At 47.9% G+C, this 22,525-nt stretch overlaps 1 protein-coding gene across 2 annotated transcripts in view; it reads right to left on the reverse strand.

Annotated features, from left to right (window-relative positions):
• Positions 1–319: 319 nt before the first annotated feature.
• LOC105474302 (methyltransferase 16, RNA N6-adenosine) overlaps positions 320–22,525 on the reverse strand; it is a 90,663-nt gene continuing 68,457 nt past the window's right edge. Inside the window, exons 9-11 of one of the 2 annotated variants that reach the window (XM_071082123.1) lie at positions 5,414–5,587; positions 4,950–5,289; positions 320–977 (exon numbers count right to left, since the gene is read on the reverse strand). In XM_071082123.1, the coding sequence (XP_070938224.1) occupies positions 922–977; positions 4,950–5,289; positions 5,414–5,587 (570 nt within the window). In that variant the 3' untranslated portion in view covers positions 320–921. Of the gene's footprint in view, positions 978–4,525; positions 5,290–5,413; positions 5,588–22,525 lie in introns of those variants that run through there. The other variant, XM_071082122.1, reaches the window with a different exon arrangement.

The following is a 22,525-nucleotide window of genomic DNA, read 5'->3' on the forward strand; positions in this document are numbered from 1 at the left end:
ATGTCAGCCAGCCAACCAGAGAAACCCCAAACAAGGGTCAACAAAAGAACACTGAACCCAGCTGCTTTCTTGGAGATCCTGGTATGACACCTCCTGGAATATAAGGCTTTTGGAAAGTTACTGTTTTAAGATCGCTCAGCCTTTCCCCTCTAGTATCTTAACTAGATATCAAGAAAAACTTGATCCAAAGGACTGGCCCAACCTGGATATATTCTAGAGTAGAAGGACAGCCGGAAAGAATAGAAAAAATAGTCAGCTGGGACCATGAAAAAAACATTAAAGGGTCAAAAGAGATTATACCAGGTAAAGAGACCATGGCTAGTGTTTTTTGCCTCTTTCTACTTTTATTTTTCAAATTTTATTTCTGTGAAAATGTATCTGTTTACAGAAAAATACAAATCTGGGTAGCAACTGGGTGTTTCAAGAAAACACCATGGACACAATTGTCTGCATTCCCACGGGGAAGTGAAGGCGTTTGATAAAAGGGCCAAGGGTGCCCTCGTGTGGCCACGGAGGGAAATGCCGCGGCTGCAGCAGAAAGGAGGGGCTCGGGGAGCTGGTCATGAAGTCATCGGCTCCCTTCTTTCAAAAGGCCTTGGATTCCCCACAGGCTTTTCCGTCTTTTCCACTCCTTGCAGTTTTGTTATTCCTGTCAGAACTTAGAAGTTCGGGTGCTCACATGGTAAGCTTCGACTGCCATCGAGAGGAAGGGCTTTATGTTTTATAAAAAATATATACTAATCTACACGAAGCTTCGGATGAGCTGAAAGGCCACTGCAGAGCCGCAGCCCTGCCAGGACACGCAGCAGAGGTCTGGAGTGGGGACTGTGCGGCCAGGATGTGTGGGGAAGGAACCAAGCTGACGGAGGCAAAGCAGATTCCGAAGAACAAAAGCAGCTTTAGTTTGCCTGGAAAACAGGCTCAGCTTCTGTCAGCTTCTGTCTCCACTTCCCTTATCAAGAGACCAGAAGCCGATTCTAGGGACCAGAAGAGAATTTAGGGTCACACCACAGAGATTTCATTTCATGCCAACCCAACAACGTGAATGTGACCTCCGGACATGTAAGGAGAGTAACACTCAAGATGATGACATATGAGTCAATAACCTATTTCTTCTAAGAAAGCCTTTGCCACCTGTACCAGAGGTACATGCGATGGCACAGCCCACAACTATAAAGCACACGCACGACCAAAACAATGTTCAGCTGTCCTTTCAAAAATACGTTCGATGTTCTCTCACTAGGTAGTCTAAGAAAATCTTCTCAGGGAAGGAAATGGAGACATCCAAATGCACAGAAGGCACTCAGCTCCAGACTGTGAAAGCCGGCCTGCTCATGGATTTTTTTTTTTTTTTTTTTTTGAGACCGTCTCACTCAGGTTCTTTTTTTTTTTGAGACAGAGTCTCACTCTGTGGCCCAGGCTGGAGTGCAGTGGCATGATCTCGGCTCACTGCAACCTCCACCTCCCAGGTTCAAACGATTCTCCTGCCTCAGCCTACCGAGTAGCTAGGATTACAGGTGCGTGCTATCACGCCTGGCTAATTTTTGTATTTTGAGTAGAGGTGGGGTTTTGCCATGTTGGCCAGGCTGGTCTCGAACTCCTGACCTCATGCGATGCGCTCACCTCAGCCTCACAGTGCTGGGATTACAGGCGTGGGCCACTGTCACAGATTTTTTAAAACTCTAAGATCATTAGCTTAACATCTATAAAATCTCCTCCATGACATGAAGCCTTAAACCTAGGGACAGAAACACACTGAGACACAGAAACACCGTCTGTGCTTCAGTACACGGAGCATTCTCTGGAAATCCCTAAGACAGACTTAAAGGCCAGTGCCGTGCCTGAAAGACGTTTTGAACAGGCAAGGAGTATAAGTCAATACACTCCTGTTGTAACATGGAAAAATACTCGTAAGATGTTAAATGAAAAAAAGACCAGAATATAAAACTGAATATGCAGCATGAGTACAACCAAAGTTAAACCCACACACTCACACACCCCATCTATAGAGAGACTGGAAAGAAACGCGCCAATACCAATAGTGGTTATGTTACAGAAGGTTGGGACTAGCGGTGATTTTGTTGTTTTGACTTTCATTTCTCCAAATCTTTGATGAGCATGTGCCACTCTTTTATAATGAAACAAGCAAACAATAAGTTCTTACTACTTACTGAGTGAATAGTTGCTACTTAACCAATTATCCTAAAATTATACCAAGGAAACTAGGTTTGGGTCCAGCAAAGGATTCAAATGTGATATTCACTCGAGGTAAGGATAGTGGGATGGTGTGGGCTAGCACAGCAGAAAATTACTAGACCAGGGGAATCCACGGTCCTGAATTGAATCTTGGCTCTGTGTGACCCTGGGTATTGGATTTTGCAGCCTGACACATGAATGCTTGAACTAGAATAATGATTCTTAACCCTTAGTGGGTTACTGACCCCTCTGTCTATGTCTGAGGGTTCTGGGAACCCTCTCTCCAGGAAAAAGGAAACACACACACACACACACACACACACACACACACACACACACACACACGCTCACAGAACTTTTAGAAGTAACTCTAGGAGGCATATGGACTCTCTGGAGGTCCACGGACCAAGTTAAGAACACTGGTCAGAGGCTGGGTGTGGTGGCTCACGGCTGTGATCCCAGCACTCTGGGAGGCCGAGGTGGGTGAATCACCTGAGGTCATGAGTTCGAGACTAGCCTGGCCAACATAGTGAAATCCCATCTCTACTAAAAACACAAAATTAGCCGGGCATGGCGGCACGTGCCTATAATTCCAGCTACTCAGGAGGCTGAGGCAGGATAATCGCTTGAACCTGGGATGCAGAGGTTGCAGTGAGCTGAGATCGCGCCACTGCACTCCAACCTGGAGGACAAGAGTGAAACTCCCTCTCAAAACAATCAAAAAGCCACTGGTCAGTATGCTGTCTTCTCTAGCTCCAGCTCCACAGCCAAACGAAAGCACAGTAGTTCCACTTCCTGTGTCTCTGCTAAGGGCCTGATCTAGCAGATGCCAAGATATGCCAAGGTCACCAGCTTCCTGTCCTAACCAACAGCCACCTCTCAGAAGGCTGGCTTAACTACTCAGCCCCAGTCTTCTTAGCAGATGGCAAGGAGCCCTGGCGAAGATTTTAGTCTAAAGAGAACCCTAGGCTGCTGATGCAACATCGAGCTGTTAAGTCAAGCACAGCAAAAGGTCACCCCTTTTCCGGGGGGGCTGCTACCGAACCCTGGTATTCCAACTAGAAACGTGTTTTAAGGACACCCCTTTTCCGGGGGCACTGCTACTGAACCCTGGCATTCCAACTAGAAACGTGTTTTAAGGACACGGTTACTCCAGCCTCAGAACTCTCCAATGTGAGTAGGTAAGTACAGAGGGGATTACAAGTGAAGCCACAAAAAACAGTATTTGATCAGCAACAAAATATCTGAGACTTTCTTAAGCTACCTACGGCATATACTATTTTGTTCCATTTCTCATTTCTGTCATCAGCCGCTCACTCAGCTAACCCCAGGATTCAAATAGGACCACTGGTTTTTAATTTTTGAATATTCTTATATTAAAAACAAAACAAGCTCTACTTCAAATGTCCAAACAAAAATCATACAGTAGTAAAACTGCTACAAAATGGTACTTTCAACAGGCTGGAGGTGGGGGTACGGGTGCCTTCTGTGTGCCTCAGTCACACCCGGGGGTTTTGCTTACCTAATTCTGCTTCTGAAATAAGAAACATCAAAACAGGCCGGGCGCGGTGGCTCACGCCTGTAATCCCAGCACTTTGGAAGGCCGAGGCGGGCGGATCACAAGGTCAGGAGATCGAGACCATGGTGAAACCCAGTCTCTACTAAAAATAGAAAAAAATTAGCCGGGCGCAGTGGCGGGCGCCTGTAGTCCCAGCTACTCGGGAGGCTGAGGCCGGAGAATGGCGTGAACCCGGGAGGCGGAGCTTGCAGTGAGCCGAGATTGCGCCACTGCACTCCAGCCTGGGTGACAGAGCGAGACTCCGTCTCAAAAAAAAAAAAAAAAAAAAAAGAAACATCAAAACAGCCAAGTGTCAGGAATGTGCCATTTACTGGGTACTCCCCAGACTCTGCTCCTCCTTCTAGGATTATTAGGGTTTCTCTCCCCGATTCCCCACCACCCACCCATGGCTAGCTCCCTTCGTGGGACTGACGCAAGGTAGGTCCCATCTCGAAGAGTGACCTAGAAATGGGTACCAGGGCCTCCAACTGGAGGCAGAGAGAGCCACCCCTCCTCAAGAAACACCCTTGGGTGACAGAGAGAGCATGACATTCTAGGCAGTGCTGCCCAGCCCAGACTCCACAAACAACCCTTTTGGCCTTGAAGAAGCAGTCCAAAGCTGAGGGGCAGCTTGAGCCAGCTTGCAATCCCTCGGAGTTTACTGAGGGCTTTTTGTTGTTACTGATGACAGCAATTCCTCCTTGTAAACGACCACGCTACAACTCCCTGTAACTCAAAATGCAGGAAGGCGGTGGGGGGAGGTGGGTGACAGATTCATTGGTTTTTGTGTTTGAAGATAATTCCACATAATGCTACTAATGGGCCACTGGTAGGATTCCTCTTGCCACCCCACAGGCCACTGCAAAGCAAGTTACTATAAACACTTTTCCAACTGTGCAAGAAGTTTCTAGTTAACTGGCAACAAGCCTGAAAATTTGGTTCCGTATGTAGGTACAAAGCTGGTTCATCAAATCCCTGTTCTGGCCCTCAACCCAATGCATTTCAACTAAGGCATCGTCCACCTCCTTCTTAACGTTTATCAGACACTTAAACAGGTACTGTCCAGCCACTCCTGGGAGCCGTTTCCCCCTTTCAGCCACTGGGCTGCTCAATTGCTCAGAAGCCTCTTGGTCCTGGGCTCCGTTGCTAGAGCCTTTACAACTTTCCAGAACCTCCCCCCCTCCCTTTTCCTCACTCCTTTCATCCTCCGTGGGCTCCGGGTTTTCCTCCTGGGACAGGGACTCCTGGCTCGGGCATGGGCCCTCCACAGCGGCAGGCTCGCCTTCCCGCAGAGCAGGCCCACAGGGGGCCCTCTCCCGGGGGCCCCTGGCCAATTCTTGGCTATTGCCAGACTCTTTGGGGGTGGACTTTTTCTCTTCCAAGGCCTGAATGACATCCTCCGGAGCGCGAGGAACTTCTCTCAGCTGTCTCACTCGCTCTCTTTTCTTCCTCCTTAAATGAATCCAGGAGTTTTCTATGGCCGTTAGGAAAAGGCTAACTTCCTCTTTTCCACAGGGAACTCGTTTATGCTGGACCTGTTTGGAGGAAAAACAGAATTTTATGGGAAATCACTTTTCCCCTCTCTCCAAACTCGATGAAAAAAAGAAAACAGAGAGAAGGATCGTTATGAGTACTTCGTCAGTATGGTCACCCAGGTACCTTCAAATCCGTGAGAATTTGTTCAATCCATGCTGTGACAGCCACGATGCCTTCCGCCGTCTCAGAGCCCAGGGACGATGCTCTGAGGGACAACTCTTTCATCACGGATGCCAGCACCACAAATGTAATGGGCTTCCTTGGTTTCTCTAATTTTCTCCGCTTACTTGGTGGTGACTGAAGAAAAAGGAAGCATGGAAAAGAGAAGAAAGTGATCCGAATAATTAAACCTCATGCATTGTAATGAACTCAGAGAAAATTTCCACAACTTCTGCTACCAATCACAGAGCACGGAAAACACAAAGGCTTTTGTATGTGTTATTTCCAGCACTTAAACCAACCCTGCAGGGTGCGGTCGTCCCTGCCTATAATCCCTGCACTTTGGGGGCCATGGCAGGATCACGCGAGCCCAGGAGTTTGAGATCAGCCTGGGCAACACAGTAAGACCTCCATCTCTAAAAAAATGTTTAAAACCAGTCAGCCACAATGGTGTACACCTGGAGTCCCAGCTACTCTGAAAGCAGAGAAGGGAGGATCATGTGAGCCCAAGACTTCCAGGCTGCAGTGAGCTCTGACTGTGCTACCACAATCTAGCCCAGGAAATGGGGTGAGACCTTGTCTCCTTAAACAAAAAATTTTTTTAACTAAAAAAATAACCCCACAAGATAGAGTTTTGGCATCTCCCTATTTTACAAAAGGGAAAACTAAGATACAGGAAGGCTATGTCACCACAGCTCAAGGTCACATAGTAACCACAGTTAGGACGGAACGCTCAACCCAAGTTCTTTCCAGCCGTACCACACACACTGCCTTTGTTCTGCCTGTCACCACGTAACTCCTCCAACTGCTAAACGTCCTTCATGTACCTGTGGTACCCAAAGCAGACCTGCACAATTATTTCTTCCATGACAACTCAAGGACCCTGGGGGCACTGTGTTCTTTGCTAGAAAGAACTGCATGGCATAAACATTGTCAAGTTGTAGTTTTGCGTTTATATTTGCTGAGGCTTGAGATAAAGCAGCCGGTGAATCACAGCTGTGAGATTACATGCAAGGAAGGATCAGGGCCACTCAGATCACATGGGCAGAGGAGGAGGACTCCTGAATCTTGGCTGACGTCAGGACCAACCCAGCGGCGAGCTAAGCACTGCCGTTTAGCTGGGGAGGGTGACACCAGCGCTGATGAGAAGACTGGATTTGAAAGCTGGTTCCAAGAAAATCATGACTGGCAGCTTCCATTCCATCTCAAGCTGGGAAGGTGAATTATATCCTATCCACTAGAGGGACTCAAGTTCCACTTTAAAAACCAGTGGCACCAGCCGGGTCGTGGTGGTTCATGCTTATAATCCTAGCACTTTAGGAGGCCGAGGCAGGCAGATCAGTTGAGGTCAGGAGTTCAAGACCATCCCGGCCAACATGGTGAAACCCCGTCTCTACTAAAAATACAAAAATTAGCTGCGTGTGAGGGCACGCACCTATAATCCCAGCTACTCAGGAGGCTGAGGCAGAAGAACTGCTTGAACCCGAGAGCCAAAGGTTGCAGTGAGCCGAGATTGCGCTACTGCACTCCAGCCTGGGCAACAAGAGTGAAACTCCGTCTCAAAAAAAACAAAAAAACCAATGGCACCACTGTATTGAAAATTTATTTTTTTATTTATTTTTGAGATGGAGTCTCACTCTGTCACTGGAGTACAGTGGCGCAATCTCAGCTCACTGCAAACTCCGCCTCTGGTTTCAAGTGATTCTCCTGCCTCAGCTTCCCGAGTACCTGGGACTACAGATGCATGTCACCTCGCCCAGCCAATTTTTGTATTTTTAGTAGAGACAGGGTTTCACCATGTTGGCCAGGATGGTCTCGATCTCTTGATCTCGTGATCCACCCACCTCGGCCTCCCAAAGTGCTGGGATTACAGGTGTGAGCCACCGTGTCCAGCCTGAAAATTTCTTTCTTTAAAGTAAAAACTTTAGGCTGGGTGTGGTGGCTCACGCCTATAATCCCAGCACTTTGGGAGGCAGAGGCGGCCAGATGAATTAAGCTCAGTAGTTTGAGACCAGCCTGGGCAACATAAGGAAACCCCATCTCTACATAAAATACAAAAATTAGCTGGAAATGGGGGTCCCAGCTACTCAGCAGGCTGAGGTGGGAGGATTGCTTAAACCTGGGAGGTTGAGGCTGCAGTGAGCCGAGAGCCCACCACTGCATTCTAGTCTGGGCAACATAGGAGACCCTGTGTCAAATTAATAAGTATGTAAACAAATACAAGTAAAAACTTTCTAAATGGCATTTTAAAAAATGACTCTTGGTTGCTGGGTGCAGTGGCTCACACCTGTAATCCCGGCTACTTGGGAGGCTGAGGTAGGAGGATCACTTGAGTCTAGGAGTTCAAAGCTGCAGTGAGCTATGACCACGCAGCTGCACTCAAACCTGGGTGACAGAGTGAGATGAAGAAAGACTCCTGGCCGGGTGTGGTGGCTCACACCTGAAATCCCAGCACTTTGGGAGGCCGAGGTGGATGCATCACCTGAGGTCAGGAGTTCGAGACCAGCCTGGCCAGCATGGTGAAACCCTGTCTCTACTAAAAATACAAAAATTAGCCAGGCCTGGTGGCGCACGCCCGTAATCCCAGCTACTCGGGAGCCTGAGGGAGGAGAATCACTTGAACCCGGGAGGTGGAGGTTGCAGTGAGCTGAGATTGCGCCACCGCACTCCAGCCTGGAGGACAGAAGGAGACTGTGTCTCAAAAACAACAACAAAAAGGATATAAAAGAAAAAACACTAAGTCAGAGTTGAAGATCTTTTTCTGCTAAAAGGAATCTGATGACTGCTACTGATAATTCCTGTTGTACCTGGCAACACTGACAGCACACACACACGCACACACACACACGACAGGCTCTGATTATTGGGGGAGGTCTTCTAATAAGAACTAATCAGCAGCCTCACAGTGTATACATACACAACAACCCAGCCAGTTTATTCTACTAGGAAACTGTTAAGAAAGGATAAAAAACAAAGTGTGTCTGTGTGTGTGTGTGTGTGTGTGTGTATGTGTGTGAAGAAACTGCTCTTGAGAAATGAATAGTGGACTCTAAGACCTGTCTGAACCTGAACTTGTTCAATTATGTTTCAGACAAGATGAGACAAATTCATATTGACATTAAGACAGTCATATTGTTATTACTCAATCATCCTGCAAGAGAAACAATTTCGAGTCTACTGAGAGCCGAACGCTTTGCAGTAAGGAGCTTACAATAAGAGTATTAAGCTGGGGACGAAGTGTATGAAGCTGGTGTGCGGGAAGATGATGGGGGTCGAGAATCAGGACTCCCCATTCCCCGTCCCAACATCGAAGGACATGGCCATGGAGAGCTTACTGCAACCTGGTCCTCCTCGCCAGTCCACCCTGCACAGCAAAGGTCATCTACAAGGACGGCTAAAAGGGCAGCACTTCCTGTCTCTTCTCACAGGGGGAGCAATCATGTGCTCACAAATTCTGACCAGTGAAGTGAAGATATTGCTGTTTCTCATTATGCCAAAGCTGACCTGTGATACTCTCTCCAAAAGTATGGACGGGCTTCATCACTTCTAGAGATTAAAAGAAGAAAATACATCGTGACCAACTGACAAGAACTCTATCAGGGATCTTTCAGAGTTCGGAGAAAGTCAGAAATCACAAAATCGACACTTATTACCCAGTTATCTTAGGACTAAAATGAAAACTTCCCTGTCTCAAATATGGCTCCTTCACCTGCATCCTGACCCGACTTTCCCAAGTACAATGGTCAGTCAACAAACTTGGGATTTCCTAAGATTTCTTTTTTAAACACTTTCATTTTATTTTATTTTTTTAAATAGAGAGGGGTCTTGCTATATTGCCCAGGCTGGTCTGGAACTCGTAGGCTCAAGCCCTCCATTTGCCTCAGCCTCCCAAAGTGTTTGGACTCCAGGCCTGAGCTACTGTGCCAGCTGCATTTCGGAAGATTCCTAATGAACTGCTTTAACACGCACACGCACACACATCATCTTAGGACTGTCTTCAATCTGGCTGTGCTCTACTATAGAAACTAGACATTAAGAGACAGACAGGCCGGGCACAGTGGCTCACGCCTGTAATCCCAGCACTTTGGGAGGCCAAAGTGGGCAGATCATGAGGTCAGGAGATTGAAACCATCCTGGCCAACATGGTGATAACCTATCTCTACTAAAAATACAAAAAATTAGCCGGCGAGGTGGCAGCACACGCCTGTAGTCCCAGCTACTCAGGAGGCTGAGGCGGGAGAATGGCGTGAACCTGGGAGGCAGAGCTTGCAGTGAGCGGAGATCGCGCCACTGCACTCCAGCCTTGGCGACAGAGTGAGACTCCATCAAAAAAAAAAAAGAGACAATTCATACTCCAGGAGTTCTCAAGCAAGGCTTTTACATGATGAAAGATTAACTTAACTATGGCTCCCAGCAGTTGTTCAGTCCCCCTCTCGTTTATCATGAAAATTCCTAGTGGGCAGGGTCACGGTAAAATATAGGATCGAGTTCTAAGAAATTAATAGTTAAATTCAACACCATAGGTCTCTGGTCGTAGGCAATTTTTACATTTTGCCGCAAACACTAGTACGCAGAAGCTGTCAGTTTTCCCCCAAGTGAAATGATCTTATTTTGCTAATATCCTTATAATTGCAAACCACAAATATTTTAAATGAAGAGTGCTACACTCAAACTGTCATAATCTAGTGTAGCAGGCAAGGCATACATAAATAATGCAAGATTTTAAAGTCTACCCCAAAACCAATCATTTACAATGGCTAATCCAGTTTAATGCAAAGAACTAGGTGAATTTACAGCTGATTTTTGATTTGAAGATGCAATGCTGGAATTACAATGTGAGAGAAGCCTAGTGAGGAGTCGTAGGTCCGTAGAGGACACAGGTTTTACATCTTTTGAATTCCAAGTAGTCAAGGAATGATCATCAATAAGGGAGGAACTGCAAGCGTTAAAAACACATTAGATCACAGAAGCCATCGATCAGGCAAAAACGAACAAACAAACCAACAAAAAACCAGTTCTTAAATTTTAAAATATGCTACGTAGCAGGGTGGTCTACAAATTTCTTTTCTTGTCTGTTTTTTTGAGATGGGGTCATGCTCTGGCACCCAGGCTGGAGTGCAGTGGTGCAATTATGGCTCAGTGCAGCCTCAACCTCCTAGGCTCAAGTGATCCTCCCACCTGTTTTCTGAGTAGCTGGGACTACAGGTGTGTGCCACCGTGCCTAACTAATTTTTGTACTTTTTGTAGAGATGGGGATCTGCCATGTTGCCCAGGCTGGTACAAATTTGAGTCTTCACTTTAATTTCTAGATCTCAATGGTGCAATCAGCCAAGAAACTTTCACATGTGGTGTAGTTTGACACAGATCAGTGTAGCATGTTATCTCTGTTAATTATGGCTAAGGCAAAAAAAAAAAAAAAGCCACAGGCTGAATGAAATCCTTCAATTCTCTCTATTATTTACAGGAAGAGAAGAGCCATTCTACAGAGAGATTTGATGCGCACGAAGCCACAACCTCTTTGTTTTCACAAAGCAGCTTCTAGAAAAATCTCAAGGGGAAAGGGGACAGGGCAGAGAGGAGACCCCAGTGCAGTGGCCTTCTGTTTTTTAAAAAGAGATAGGGCGTTACAGTGTTGCCCAGGCTGGCCTTGAACTCCTGTGTGCAGGTGATTCTCTCACTTCAGCCTCCCAAGTGGCTGCAGCTACAGGTGCACATCACCACACCCAGCCCATTTCTTTCATCTTAATCTGACAGGTCGTTGTTCAAAATGTCCTGAAATCATCCCCAGGATTATGTTAAAACAGTAAAAAGTAAAAATAGCAGCCGGGTGCCATGGCTCATGCCTGTAATCCCAGCACTTTGGGAGGCTGAGGCGGGCAAGACTCTGTCTCAAAAAAAAAAAAATAAAAATAAAAATAGCAAGGGGAAGAAAACTCACTGCAGAGTGCTACCTGTTTGAGAAGGAGTAATGATAAGTAATAAATACACGCATGTATTTCCTCGAATTTGAAAAAATGGCCCGGGCGCCGTGGCTCACGCCTGCAATCCCAGCACTTTGGGAGGTCAAGGCAGGCAGATCACTTGAGGTCAGGAGAATTCAAGACCAGCCTGGCTGACATGGTGAAACCCCATCTCTACTAAAAATATGAAACAAACAAACAAACAAGAGCCGGGCATGGAGGCGTGCACCTGTAATCCTAGCTGCTCGGGAGACTGAGGCAGGAGAATTGCTTGAACCCAGGCGGCAGGGCCTGCGGTGAGCCGACATCGTGCCACAGCACTCCAGCCAGGGCAACACAGCAAGACTCTGGCTCAAAAATAAAAATACACGGTGGCTCAAGCCTGTAATCCCAGCACTTTGGGAGGCCGAGACGGGCGGAGCACGAGGTCAGGAGATCGAGACCATCCTGGCTAACACGGTGAAACCCCGTCTCTATTAAAAAATACAAAAAAACTAGCCGGGCGAGGTGGCGGCGCCTGTAGTCCCAGCTACTCGGGAGGCTGAGGCAGGAGAATGGCGGGAACCCGGGAGGCGGAGCTTGCAGTGAGCTGAGATCCGGCCACTGCACTCCAGCACGGGCGGCAGAGCGAGACTCCGTCTCAAAAAAAAAAAAAAAAAAAAAAAAAAAAACAAATAAAGGAATGATAAAGTATAAAATTGTTTAAATAGTAACCCATGAGGAAGTAAAGGATTAGGATGAATGAGATAGGAGAAAGAAGTTAAGACTTCTGACCATTCTTTTGAGATTTGATTTGTTTTTCATTTCACAGGTAGATAAATTAGAAATATATATATATATATATATATATATATATATTTTTTTTTTTTTTTTTTTTTTTTGAGACAGAGTCTGGCTCTGCCGCCCAGGCTGGAGTGCAGTGGCCAGATCTCAGCTCACTGTAAGCTCCGCCTCCCGGGTTCACGCCATTCTCCTGCCTCAGCCTCCAGAGTAGTTGGGACTACAGGCGCCCGCCACCGCGCCCGGCTAGATTTTTGTATTTTTTAGCAGATACGGGGTTTCACCGTGTTAGCCAGGATGGTCTCGATCTCCTGACCTCGTGATCCGCCCGTCTCGGCCTCCCAAAGTGCTGGGATTACAGGCTTGAGCCACCGCGCCCGGCCGAAATATATTTTATTACAAAACAAAATTAACAACAAAAAAGGCACTTTCTAAAAATCTGAAGTAAAATGAAACAAACGAACCTCTGTCCTGACTCCATGGCAGAAAATTCAGAGTGGAAACATTCCAAATGACTTTGAAATCCACCGTGAGAGTCTCCAAGGACAAAAAAGAAATGTAAAAGTAAAAAAAAAAAAAATAGCTATTTCCAGAAACCACTTTGTTGATGGTAACGTTACTTTCAAGACTCTTGTGGTCTATTGTGCGATGAAATTAACGAGTAATATGTTTGCTGAGGACTGGATTTTTTGGCATGGGATTTTTTTTCTTTTTTTAAGAGATTAGGGTCTTCTGGTTGCCCAGGCTGGCCTCAAACACCTGAACTCAAGTGATCCCCCCCGCCTCAGCCTCCCGAGTAGCTGGGATTACAGGTGTGCACCACTGCAGTCACAAGATTTTTGAATGGGAGATATAGATGGACAATTGATGAAATTAAGTAAAAACCTGCAGATGTGAAACTGAATAAAGTATCAGCAAGTATATGCCGGGCACAGTGGCTCACACCTGCAATCCCAGCACTTTGGGAGGTTGAGGCAGGAGGATCACTTGAGCCCAAGAGTTTGAGACCGAATGGGGCAACATGGCAAAACTCCATCTTTACCACCAACACCCCCCCCTCCGCAAAAAAAAAAAAAAATCAGCTGGGTGTGGTGGCAAGGAAGAGAGGGAAGGGAAGGGGAGGGGAGGGGAGGGGAGGGGAGGGGAGGGGAGGGGTGGAAGAAGGAAGAAGGGAGGGAGGGAGTGAAGAAGGAAGGAGAGGGATGGGAAAGGAAGGGCCAGGGAGAGGAGGAAAGGAAAAGAAAGGAAAGGAATCGACAAGAACTCGCAACATATTTTATCTTAAAAATAGTAATTCCTAGCTCTGCTGAAAAAGCCTCTAGAAACAATGACTAACCTGGTACCATCCCTAGTGCCCAGATGAATACCTTTAAATATGACTTCCCAGTAAAATAAACCAGATCTCCTGGGAGAAATGGTTGATTCCAGATCTGAGAGAGGAAAAAATACGAGCCTAGAACAACCTGTGATACCAGAAAGCAAGAAAGCCATCAAAGACTACAGTGGATATGATAAAAAAAGACTCACAAGCCAAGCTGAATAAATTCTCCATGGTCAAAGATGGTTAACTGTACCTCAGTAAAGATAGTAAGTGTAATGAATTGAAAATATATTAAAAAATCGTAATCCAGAGGGACACGGTGGCTCACGCCTATAATCTCAGCACTTTGGGAGGCAGAAGCAGGAGGATCACTTGAGCCCAGGAGTTCGAGACCAGCCTGGGCAACATAGTAAGACCTCATCTCTATTTAATAAAAAGAAAAAAAAAAGTAATCCATGAGTTCATAAGACTCTACCAAATAATACCAAACCACCCTCTTTGGTCACTTTTGGAAGATGCTAGGGAACCACCAACTCATTGTTTTTATTTATTTATTTTATTTTATTTATTTTTTGAGACAGAGTTTTGCTCTTGTTGCCCAGGCTGGAGTGCAGTGGCGCGATCTCGGCTCACTACAACCTCTGTCTCCTAGGTTCAAGTGATTTTCCCGCCTCAGCCTCCCAAGTAGCTGGGATTACAGGCATGCACCACCACGCCCGGCTAATTTTGTTTTTTTAGTAGAGACAGAGTTTCTCTATGTTGGTCAGGTTGGTCTCGAATTCCCGACCTCAGGTGATCCACTCGCCTTGGCATCCCAAAGTGCTGGGATTACAGGCGTGAGCCACTGCGCCCAGCCAACTCATTATTTTTAAAACTGATAAAGCAGAAGAATGAAACTTTTTTTTTTTTTTGGAGATGTAGTCTCACAGGCGGAGTGTAGTGGTACAATCTCAGCTCACTGCAAACTCCGCCTCCTGGGTTCAAGCGAGTCTCCTGCCTCAGCCTCCTGAGTAGCTGGGACTACACGCATGTACCATCACACCCAGCTAAATCTGTATTTTTAGTAGAGACGGGGTCTCACTATGTTGGCCAGGCTGGTCTCAAACTCCTGACCTCAGGTGATCTACCCGCCTTGGCCTCCCAAAGCACTGGGATTCCAGGCATGAGCCACTGTGCTCAGTCAAGAATCAAACATTTATCCTGTTTTACTAGATGAACTGTACTTCAAAGTTATTAATAACTAATACAGAGAAGTTTCCTCTGTATGAAGGGACAAATAGAATTGGAATGTCATTATTTGCAACTCTAAATGAATTAATGAATCTCGGCAATGATCATGAATGACTGCTCACATCACGAAGACACAATCTAACATTATGTGCTTCCAGGTGGTAATATATACCGTCTACACACACCGCCCACACATACCGCCTACACACACCGCCCACACATACCACCTACACATACACATACCGCCTACACACACCGCCCACACACACCGCCTACACATACACATACCGCCTACACACACCGCCTACACATACCGCCTACACATACACATACCGCCTACACACACCGCCCACACACATCGCCCACACATACACATACCGCCTACACACACCGCCTACACACACCGCCCACACACACCGCCCACACACACACATACCGCCTACACACACCGCCCACACACACCGCCCACACACACCACCTACACACACCGCCTACACACACCGCCTACACACACCACCTACACACACCGCCCACACACACCGCCCACACATACACATACCGCCTACACTACACACACCGCCTACACACACCGCCCACACACACCGCCCACACATACACATACCGCCTACACACACCGCCCACACACACCGCCCACACACACCGCCCACACATACACATACCGCCTACACACACCGCCTACACATACCACCTACACACACCGCCCACACACACCGCCCACACACACCGCCTACACACAGCCCACACACACCTACACATACACATACCGCCCACACACACCGCCCACACACACCACCTACACACACCGCCCACACATACCACCTACACATACCGCCCACACATACCACCTACACATACACATACCGCCCACACACACCGCCCACACATACCACCTACACATACACACACCGCCCACACACACCGCCCGCACACACCGCCCGCACACACCGCCTACACATACACATACCGCCTACACATACCGCCTACACATACCGCCTACACACACCGCCCACACACACCGCCCACACACATACCGCCTACACACATACCGCCTACACACATACCGCCTACACACACCACCTACACACACCACCTACACATACACATACCGCCTACACACACTGCCTACACACCGCCCACACACACCGCCCACACACACCGCCTACACATACACACACTGCCCACACACACCGCCCACACACACCGCCTACACATACACATACCGCCTACACACACCGCCCACACATACCGCCCACACACACCGCCCACACACACCGCCCACACACACCGCCCACACACACCACCTACACACACCGCCTACACACACCGCCTACAAACACCGCCCACACACACCGCCTACACATACACATACCGCCCACACACACCGCCCACACATACCACCTACACATACACACACCGCCCACACACACCGCCCACACACACCGCCCGCACACACCGCCCGCACACACCGCCTACACATACACATACTGCCTACACATACCGCCTACACACACCGCCCACACACACCGCCCACACACATACCGCCTACACACATACCGCCTACACACATACCGCCTACACACACCACCTACACACACCTACACATACACATACCGCCTACACACACTGCCTACACACCGCCCACACACACCGCCTACACATACACACACTGCCCACACACACCGCCCACACATGCCGCCCACACACACCGCCTACACATACACATACCGCCTACACACACCGCCCACACATACCGCCCACACACACCGCCTACACACACCGCCCACACACACCGCCCACACACACCACCTACACACACCGCCTACACACACCGCCTACAAACACCGCCCACACACACCGCCTACACATACACATACCGCCCACACACACCGCCTACACATACCGCCTACACATACCACCTACAAAGTATTCTTGCTCCCCCTCCCCAAGGAAAAAAAACAAGAATCAACCCTGTATCTGATCAAGCTTCTTTTCTTTTTTTTTTTTTTTTTTGAGGCAGAGTCTAGCTCTGTCGCCCAGGGTGGAGTGCAGTGGCATGATCTCGGTTCACCGGGTTCAAGCGATTCTCCTGTCTCAGCCTCCTGAGTAGCTGGGATTACAGGCACCCGCCACCATGCCTGGCTAATTTTTTTCTATTTTTAGTGGAGACAGGGTTTCGCCATGTTGGCCAGGCTAGTCTCAAACTCCTAACCTCAGCTGATCCACCTGCCTCAGCCTCCCAAAGTGCTGGGATTACAGGCATGAGCCACCATGCCCAGCGCCCCACTCCTTTTTTTTTTTTTTTTTAAGACAAGGTCTTGCTCTGTCACCCAAGCTGGAGTGCAGTGGTGCAATCACAGCTCACTGCAGACTCAAACTACTGGGCTCAAGCAATCTTCTCATCTCAGCCTCCCAAGTAGATGGGACTACAGGCGCATACCACCACTCCTGGCTATATATATATTTTTTTGTAGAGACAGCACTGCTGTACCTAAAAATATGCTTCTATCTGTATTTAAAGTTGAATTATCAGCTTTAGACAGTTTCAGTTGCCTTAATTCTGTTCTATTCAGATATATTTTTATATATTTTTTTAAAAAATTGAAATGTACATACAGAAAAGCGTATCTGTTATAAATGTTGTCTTATTTACCAGGAACCCAAATTCCCTCTCATGCTCACTCACCGTTACCAACCTCTCAGTATCCCGATTTCTATCACCACGGGTTATACCTGTTTGCAGTCTTCAGTATCTGACTTCTTTCATGTAAATTATTAAATTATTATTATTGAGATGGAGTCTTGTTCTTGTCGCCCAGGCTGGGGTGCAGTGGCGCAATCTCGGCTCGCTGCAACCTCTGCCTCCCGGGTTCAAGCAATTCTCCTCCCTCAGCCTCCCGAGTATCTGGACTACAGGAATGCGCCACCATGCCCAGCTAATTTTTGTATTTTTAGTAGAGACAGGGTTTCACCATGTTGGCCAGGATGGTCTGGAAATCCTGACCTCAGGTGATCCACCTGCCTCTGCCTCCCAAAATGCAAGGATTACAGGCGTGAGCTGCTGCGCCCAGCCTTTTCATGTAAATTATGCGTATGGGATTCATTCATATTGTTGTGAAGGCAGGTTCATTCACTGGAACACAATTACTGTGTAGTTTCCAGCTTCTGAATATACTACAACTTATTTACCGTTTCTACTAGAGACATTTCAGGTGCTTCTAATTTAGGGCTATTATGAATACTGTTGCTGACTTTTTGGAGCCTCCAGTAGATGGAGAGTAATACCATCTACTTCACTCGACTGCTGTCAGGTGGAAATAAAATGAGAATATAATGTATTGAAGTACTCAAATAACAACAAATATTATATCCAGTGCTTCAAATATACTAAATCTACTGGTTCTTGCTCACAATGTTGCTCTTCAATGTAAGTCCTACACCATTCCTTTAAACATTCCACAAACACTGGGAGCACCACCCACCTGCCCACAGCCAGACGCTGGCGACTTCTCCTCCGGAAAGCTGTCCCTGACTAGCCCCAGCCTGAGCCATTTCCTTTTCTCAACTCCTGGCCACTCTTGCTACCACCATCCATGTCAACACTTACTCACATGCAAATCTGCATCAATAGCGCTACGTGTTTTTCTTTCCTATAAAACTGATCATTGTAAAGAACAGAAAACAATGTCTGATTTGTTTATCATCACAATGAAGACCACACTTAAGAAGAAAAGTAACTAAGAAGAGGGTCCTACCTAATAAGCTTTGGCTTTGCTCAAGAGCTCAGGCCCCTGGCCATCACATCCATTTGGTAGCATAATGCACAGCCCGGTACAGTACTGGTTTTCAAACTCTTTCTTTCTTTCTTTCTTTTATTTTGAAACCAAGTCTCACTCTGTCATCCAGGCTGGAGTGCAGTGGCGTGACCTCGGCTCACCGTAACCTCCGCCTTGCAGGTTCAAGCGATTCTCCTGCCTCAGTCTCCCCAGTAGCTGGGATTACAGGCGCGCACCACCACACCCAGCTAACTTTTGTATTTTTAGTAGAGATGGGGTTTCACCATGTTGGCCAGGCTGGACTCAAACTCCTGACCTCAGGTGATCCGCCACCTCAGCCTCCCAAAGTGCTGGGATTATCAGCCACCACAGCCAGCCCAAACCATTTCTTTTTTTTGTTTGTTTGTTTTTTTGTTTTTTTGAGACGGAGTCTCGCTCTGTTGCCCAGGCTGGAGTGCAGTGGCGCGACCTCGGCTCACTGCAAGCTCCGCCTCCCGGGTTTACGCCATTCTCCTGCCTCAGCCTCCTGAGTAGCTGGGACTACAGGCGCCCGCCACCGCGCCCGGCTAATTTTTTGTATTTTTAGTAGAGACGGGGTTTCACCGTGGTCTCGATCTCCTGACCTTGTGATCCGCCCGCCTCGGCCTCCCAAAGTGCTGGGATTACAGGCGTGAGCCACCGCGCCCGGCCGCCCAAACCATTTCTTAACAGCAGGACACTTTCAACAAATAAATCAATGTATAAAATTGATAAAAGCAGATGAACTCTTTAAAATGAGAGGGAGGCCGGGCGCGGTGGCTCAAGCCTGTAATCCCAGCACTTTGGGAGGCCGAGGCGGGCGGATCACAAGGTCAGGAGATCGAGACCACAGTGAAACTCCGTCTCTACTAAAAATACAAAAAATTAGCCGGGCGCGGTGGCGGGCGCCTGTAGTCCCAGCTACTCAGGAGGCTGAGGCAGGAGAATGGCGGGAACCCGGGAGGCGGAGCTTGCAGTGAGCCGAGATCGCGCCACTGCACTCCAGCCTGGGCAACAGCGTGAGACTCCGTCTCAAAAAAAAAAAAAATAAAAATAAAAAAAATAAAATGAGAGGGAGGCCTCAAGTACCAGCCTGATGTCTGCCCCGCCCTGGGCCCCTGCACGGCACCCCTCAGCTATGTGACGGGACTGAAAACCTATGGAGCAGGGAGCCAGGCTCTGAAAACCTATGGAGAAGGGAGCCAGGCTCTGTCAGGACACCACCTCCAACACGCACAAAGTTGCCTAATTAATTTGACACCTCTCCTCCATCTGCTCTCCAAAAAGCTCTCTAGTTCTCACTCCCTGGACAGTCAGTCAGGTCCCAGGCTTAAAGGTAATGTCTTCAATGTAGAGGATCCTTTTCAAGCCCAGAGTTCCTGAGCAGCGCTCACACCAAGAGTGAGCAACTCACTGGGGCGACATTTCCCCCCTTTTCTCTTAACAAACGTCAAACTTCCTTAAAGCAAACCAAAATAAAACTAAATAATGCCTTGGGCAATGAGAGGAGAGCTGGAACAAAGAGGTAAGTGGCTTGTCAGAATTCTGCAGAGAACAGTTTGTAGAACACGCTTCCTTATATTCATCATTAGTTGAAATTATGGAACGAAATTCTATCAACATTAGGACCTGTCTTTTTGTTGCTAAAATAAATCCAGACAACAGGAATGGGCTGAGTGTGGACACGTGAATCACCAGTGAATTAGAATTTTTCAGCATTCAGCACCAACAGAAACGAGTCAGGAGGCCTGCGATAAGTGAAAACAGAAGTTGCCATAGTAACTTGCACATTTACCCTAAAATGGCGGGAGTGGGGGTGGGGAAATAGGTCAATGTTTCTGCTTAACTAGCTCTATTCCTTGTCTAAAGGAGCATCCTCCTCCTTCCTCACCCCCAACAGGAGCGAGAGGGGGAAAGTCAGATGGGCTTTTCAAAAAACGAGGGTGGGGAGAGAGGTCTAGGAAGAGGGAAGAGAACCAAGAGGACCGCCAAATACACGCCTCGTGAGTACCCTGGGACGACCCCCTGGGGAAAGCAGTTGCTGATCAAGGGCAGCAGCGCTAAGAAACTGTTGCTGGGTTACTACAAATCAGGAATTGCCGTTTTTTCCTGTAGCGGTTGAAGTGAGTCTAATGGAACACTTGGGAGTGCATTATTAGCAGCTTTTGGGGCTGGGGTACTGGTGGGGAGGGAGGAAGACTCTGGCATGGGGAAATCTGGGGCCCTTAGCATTCTGATGGTTGAGAACTAAGAACGGGGCTGAAGGATGCCCCAAAAACAGAGAAGAGGAGGAGAGGGAAGCGTAGGGGGTTCCTTTTCAAAATAAGCTGGTTTTGTTAACACAGAAGCAGTGCCCTTTACTATGTGGACCTGACATTACTACTCATCCAGGAGGGCCAGGAGGGCCAGGAGGACTCGGTCTCCGAGCTGGTGTGGCGTGCCAGGGCGCATTGTCCGCTCTTCCACCTGCGCTGCTGACCCATGGGGGAGGCGGGTTAAGCAGAAAGCACTTGAAAACAGGTGCAGTTCCACTGTCCTGCAGCTGTGCCTCCACGGGGCTAACTCAGAGCATTACTGATGATTTTAACCATGTGGTGTGAGGGCCCTGGTATTCTAGAAAATGACAGAAAGGATAATCCTTCGGGGTGATGAGGGGTGTTAAACAAGGAGAAGCATCTTTTTAAGCAGAGACTATTTCAAACACAGACCTCTAGATACCTTACTGCACTGGCCAGGAGTCTACGCTTCAGGGAAAGGGCCATTCAAATGGCACTGGGGAGCGTACTTCAACCCAGCAGCGCTTCTAGCTGCAGAGCAGGACAGGCTCAACCTCGAATGTAAGCTCCTGTTTTCAGAAACATGGCAGCATCTGCAAATTGTTCCCTTGTGCTACATGTCTCTACTCCTCTACCCTACAAGGGCAGGGAAAGAGACTCAGACACACAGCAACAGGTAAGATGACTTCAGAGACCAAGAGCGGCCAAGAGCTTGGGAGAGCGGCACCCAGAACCAGCCTGCCGTAGGCGCTGGGGGGAGACGTAAAGCAGCAGGTGTCGGTCCCCGCACATATAAGGAAAGGAAGAGCCCGTGCTGAGCAGGGTGTGCAGACGCTTCAGTTGGGAATCTCCAGGCAACAAGAAGCCAACCACACCTGGGAGGGAACTGTGAGAACCAGCAGAGGCTATTCTGTCACTGCCTCTCAGCACTGCCCAGATCATTCGGTCTGGCCAGCTCAGAGGCGGTTTTCCTTTACCTATAGCAGCACTGAGGACAAAGAGACATTTGTGAACAAATCTTTTTTTTTTTTTTTTTTGGGACAGGGTCTCACTCTGTTGCCCCAGGCTGAAGTGCAGAAAGTGCAGTGACACGATCGGGGCTCACTGCAGCCTCCACCTGCCGGGCTCAAGTGATCCTCCCACCTCAGCCTCCCCAGCAGCTGGGACTACAGGCATGCGCCATCAAAATACAAAAATCGTTGTATGTTTTGTAGAGACGGGATTTCACCATGTTGCCTAGGCTGGTTTCCAGCTCCTGAGTTCAAGTGATCAGCCCGCCTCGGCCTCCCAGAGCGTGGAGATCACAGGTGTGAGCCACCAGGTCTGGTCACAAATCATTTCTTTCAACTTTTTATTCCAGAAAATGTTCTAGCATACACAAAATAGAAAGAGATAATGATCTATCACACAGCTTCAGAAATGGTTAACATTCTGGTGCGAATCTGAAAGCCGAGATAGAACCCTTCATTAGAATGATCCCCGAGTGTTACACATCAAAACCTGCAATCCAAAACGTCAACTTCTGCGTTCTCCAGGAGCCCCAGGAGGCAGCTATTCCAGGAAAGCGGCAGTGGTAAGGAAAAGATAGAGACCTCACTTTCAGTTCCTGAGGAATGTCCACCAGCGTAATTATACCTGCAAAATGTTTCTACAGGTTATGTTACCTCAATTTTCTTTTTTTTTTTGAGACGGAGTCT

Source organism: Macaca nemestrina, chromosome 17, assembly GCF_043159975.1.
Source record: "Macaca nemestrina isolate mMacNem1 chromosome 17, mMacNem.hap1, whole genome shotgun sequence".
Classification (NCBI taxonomy): Eukaryota; Metazoa; Chordata; class Mammalia; order Primates; family Cercopithecidae; genus Macaca; species Macaca nemestrina.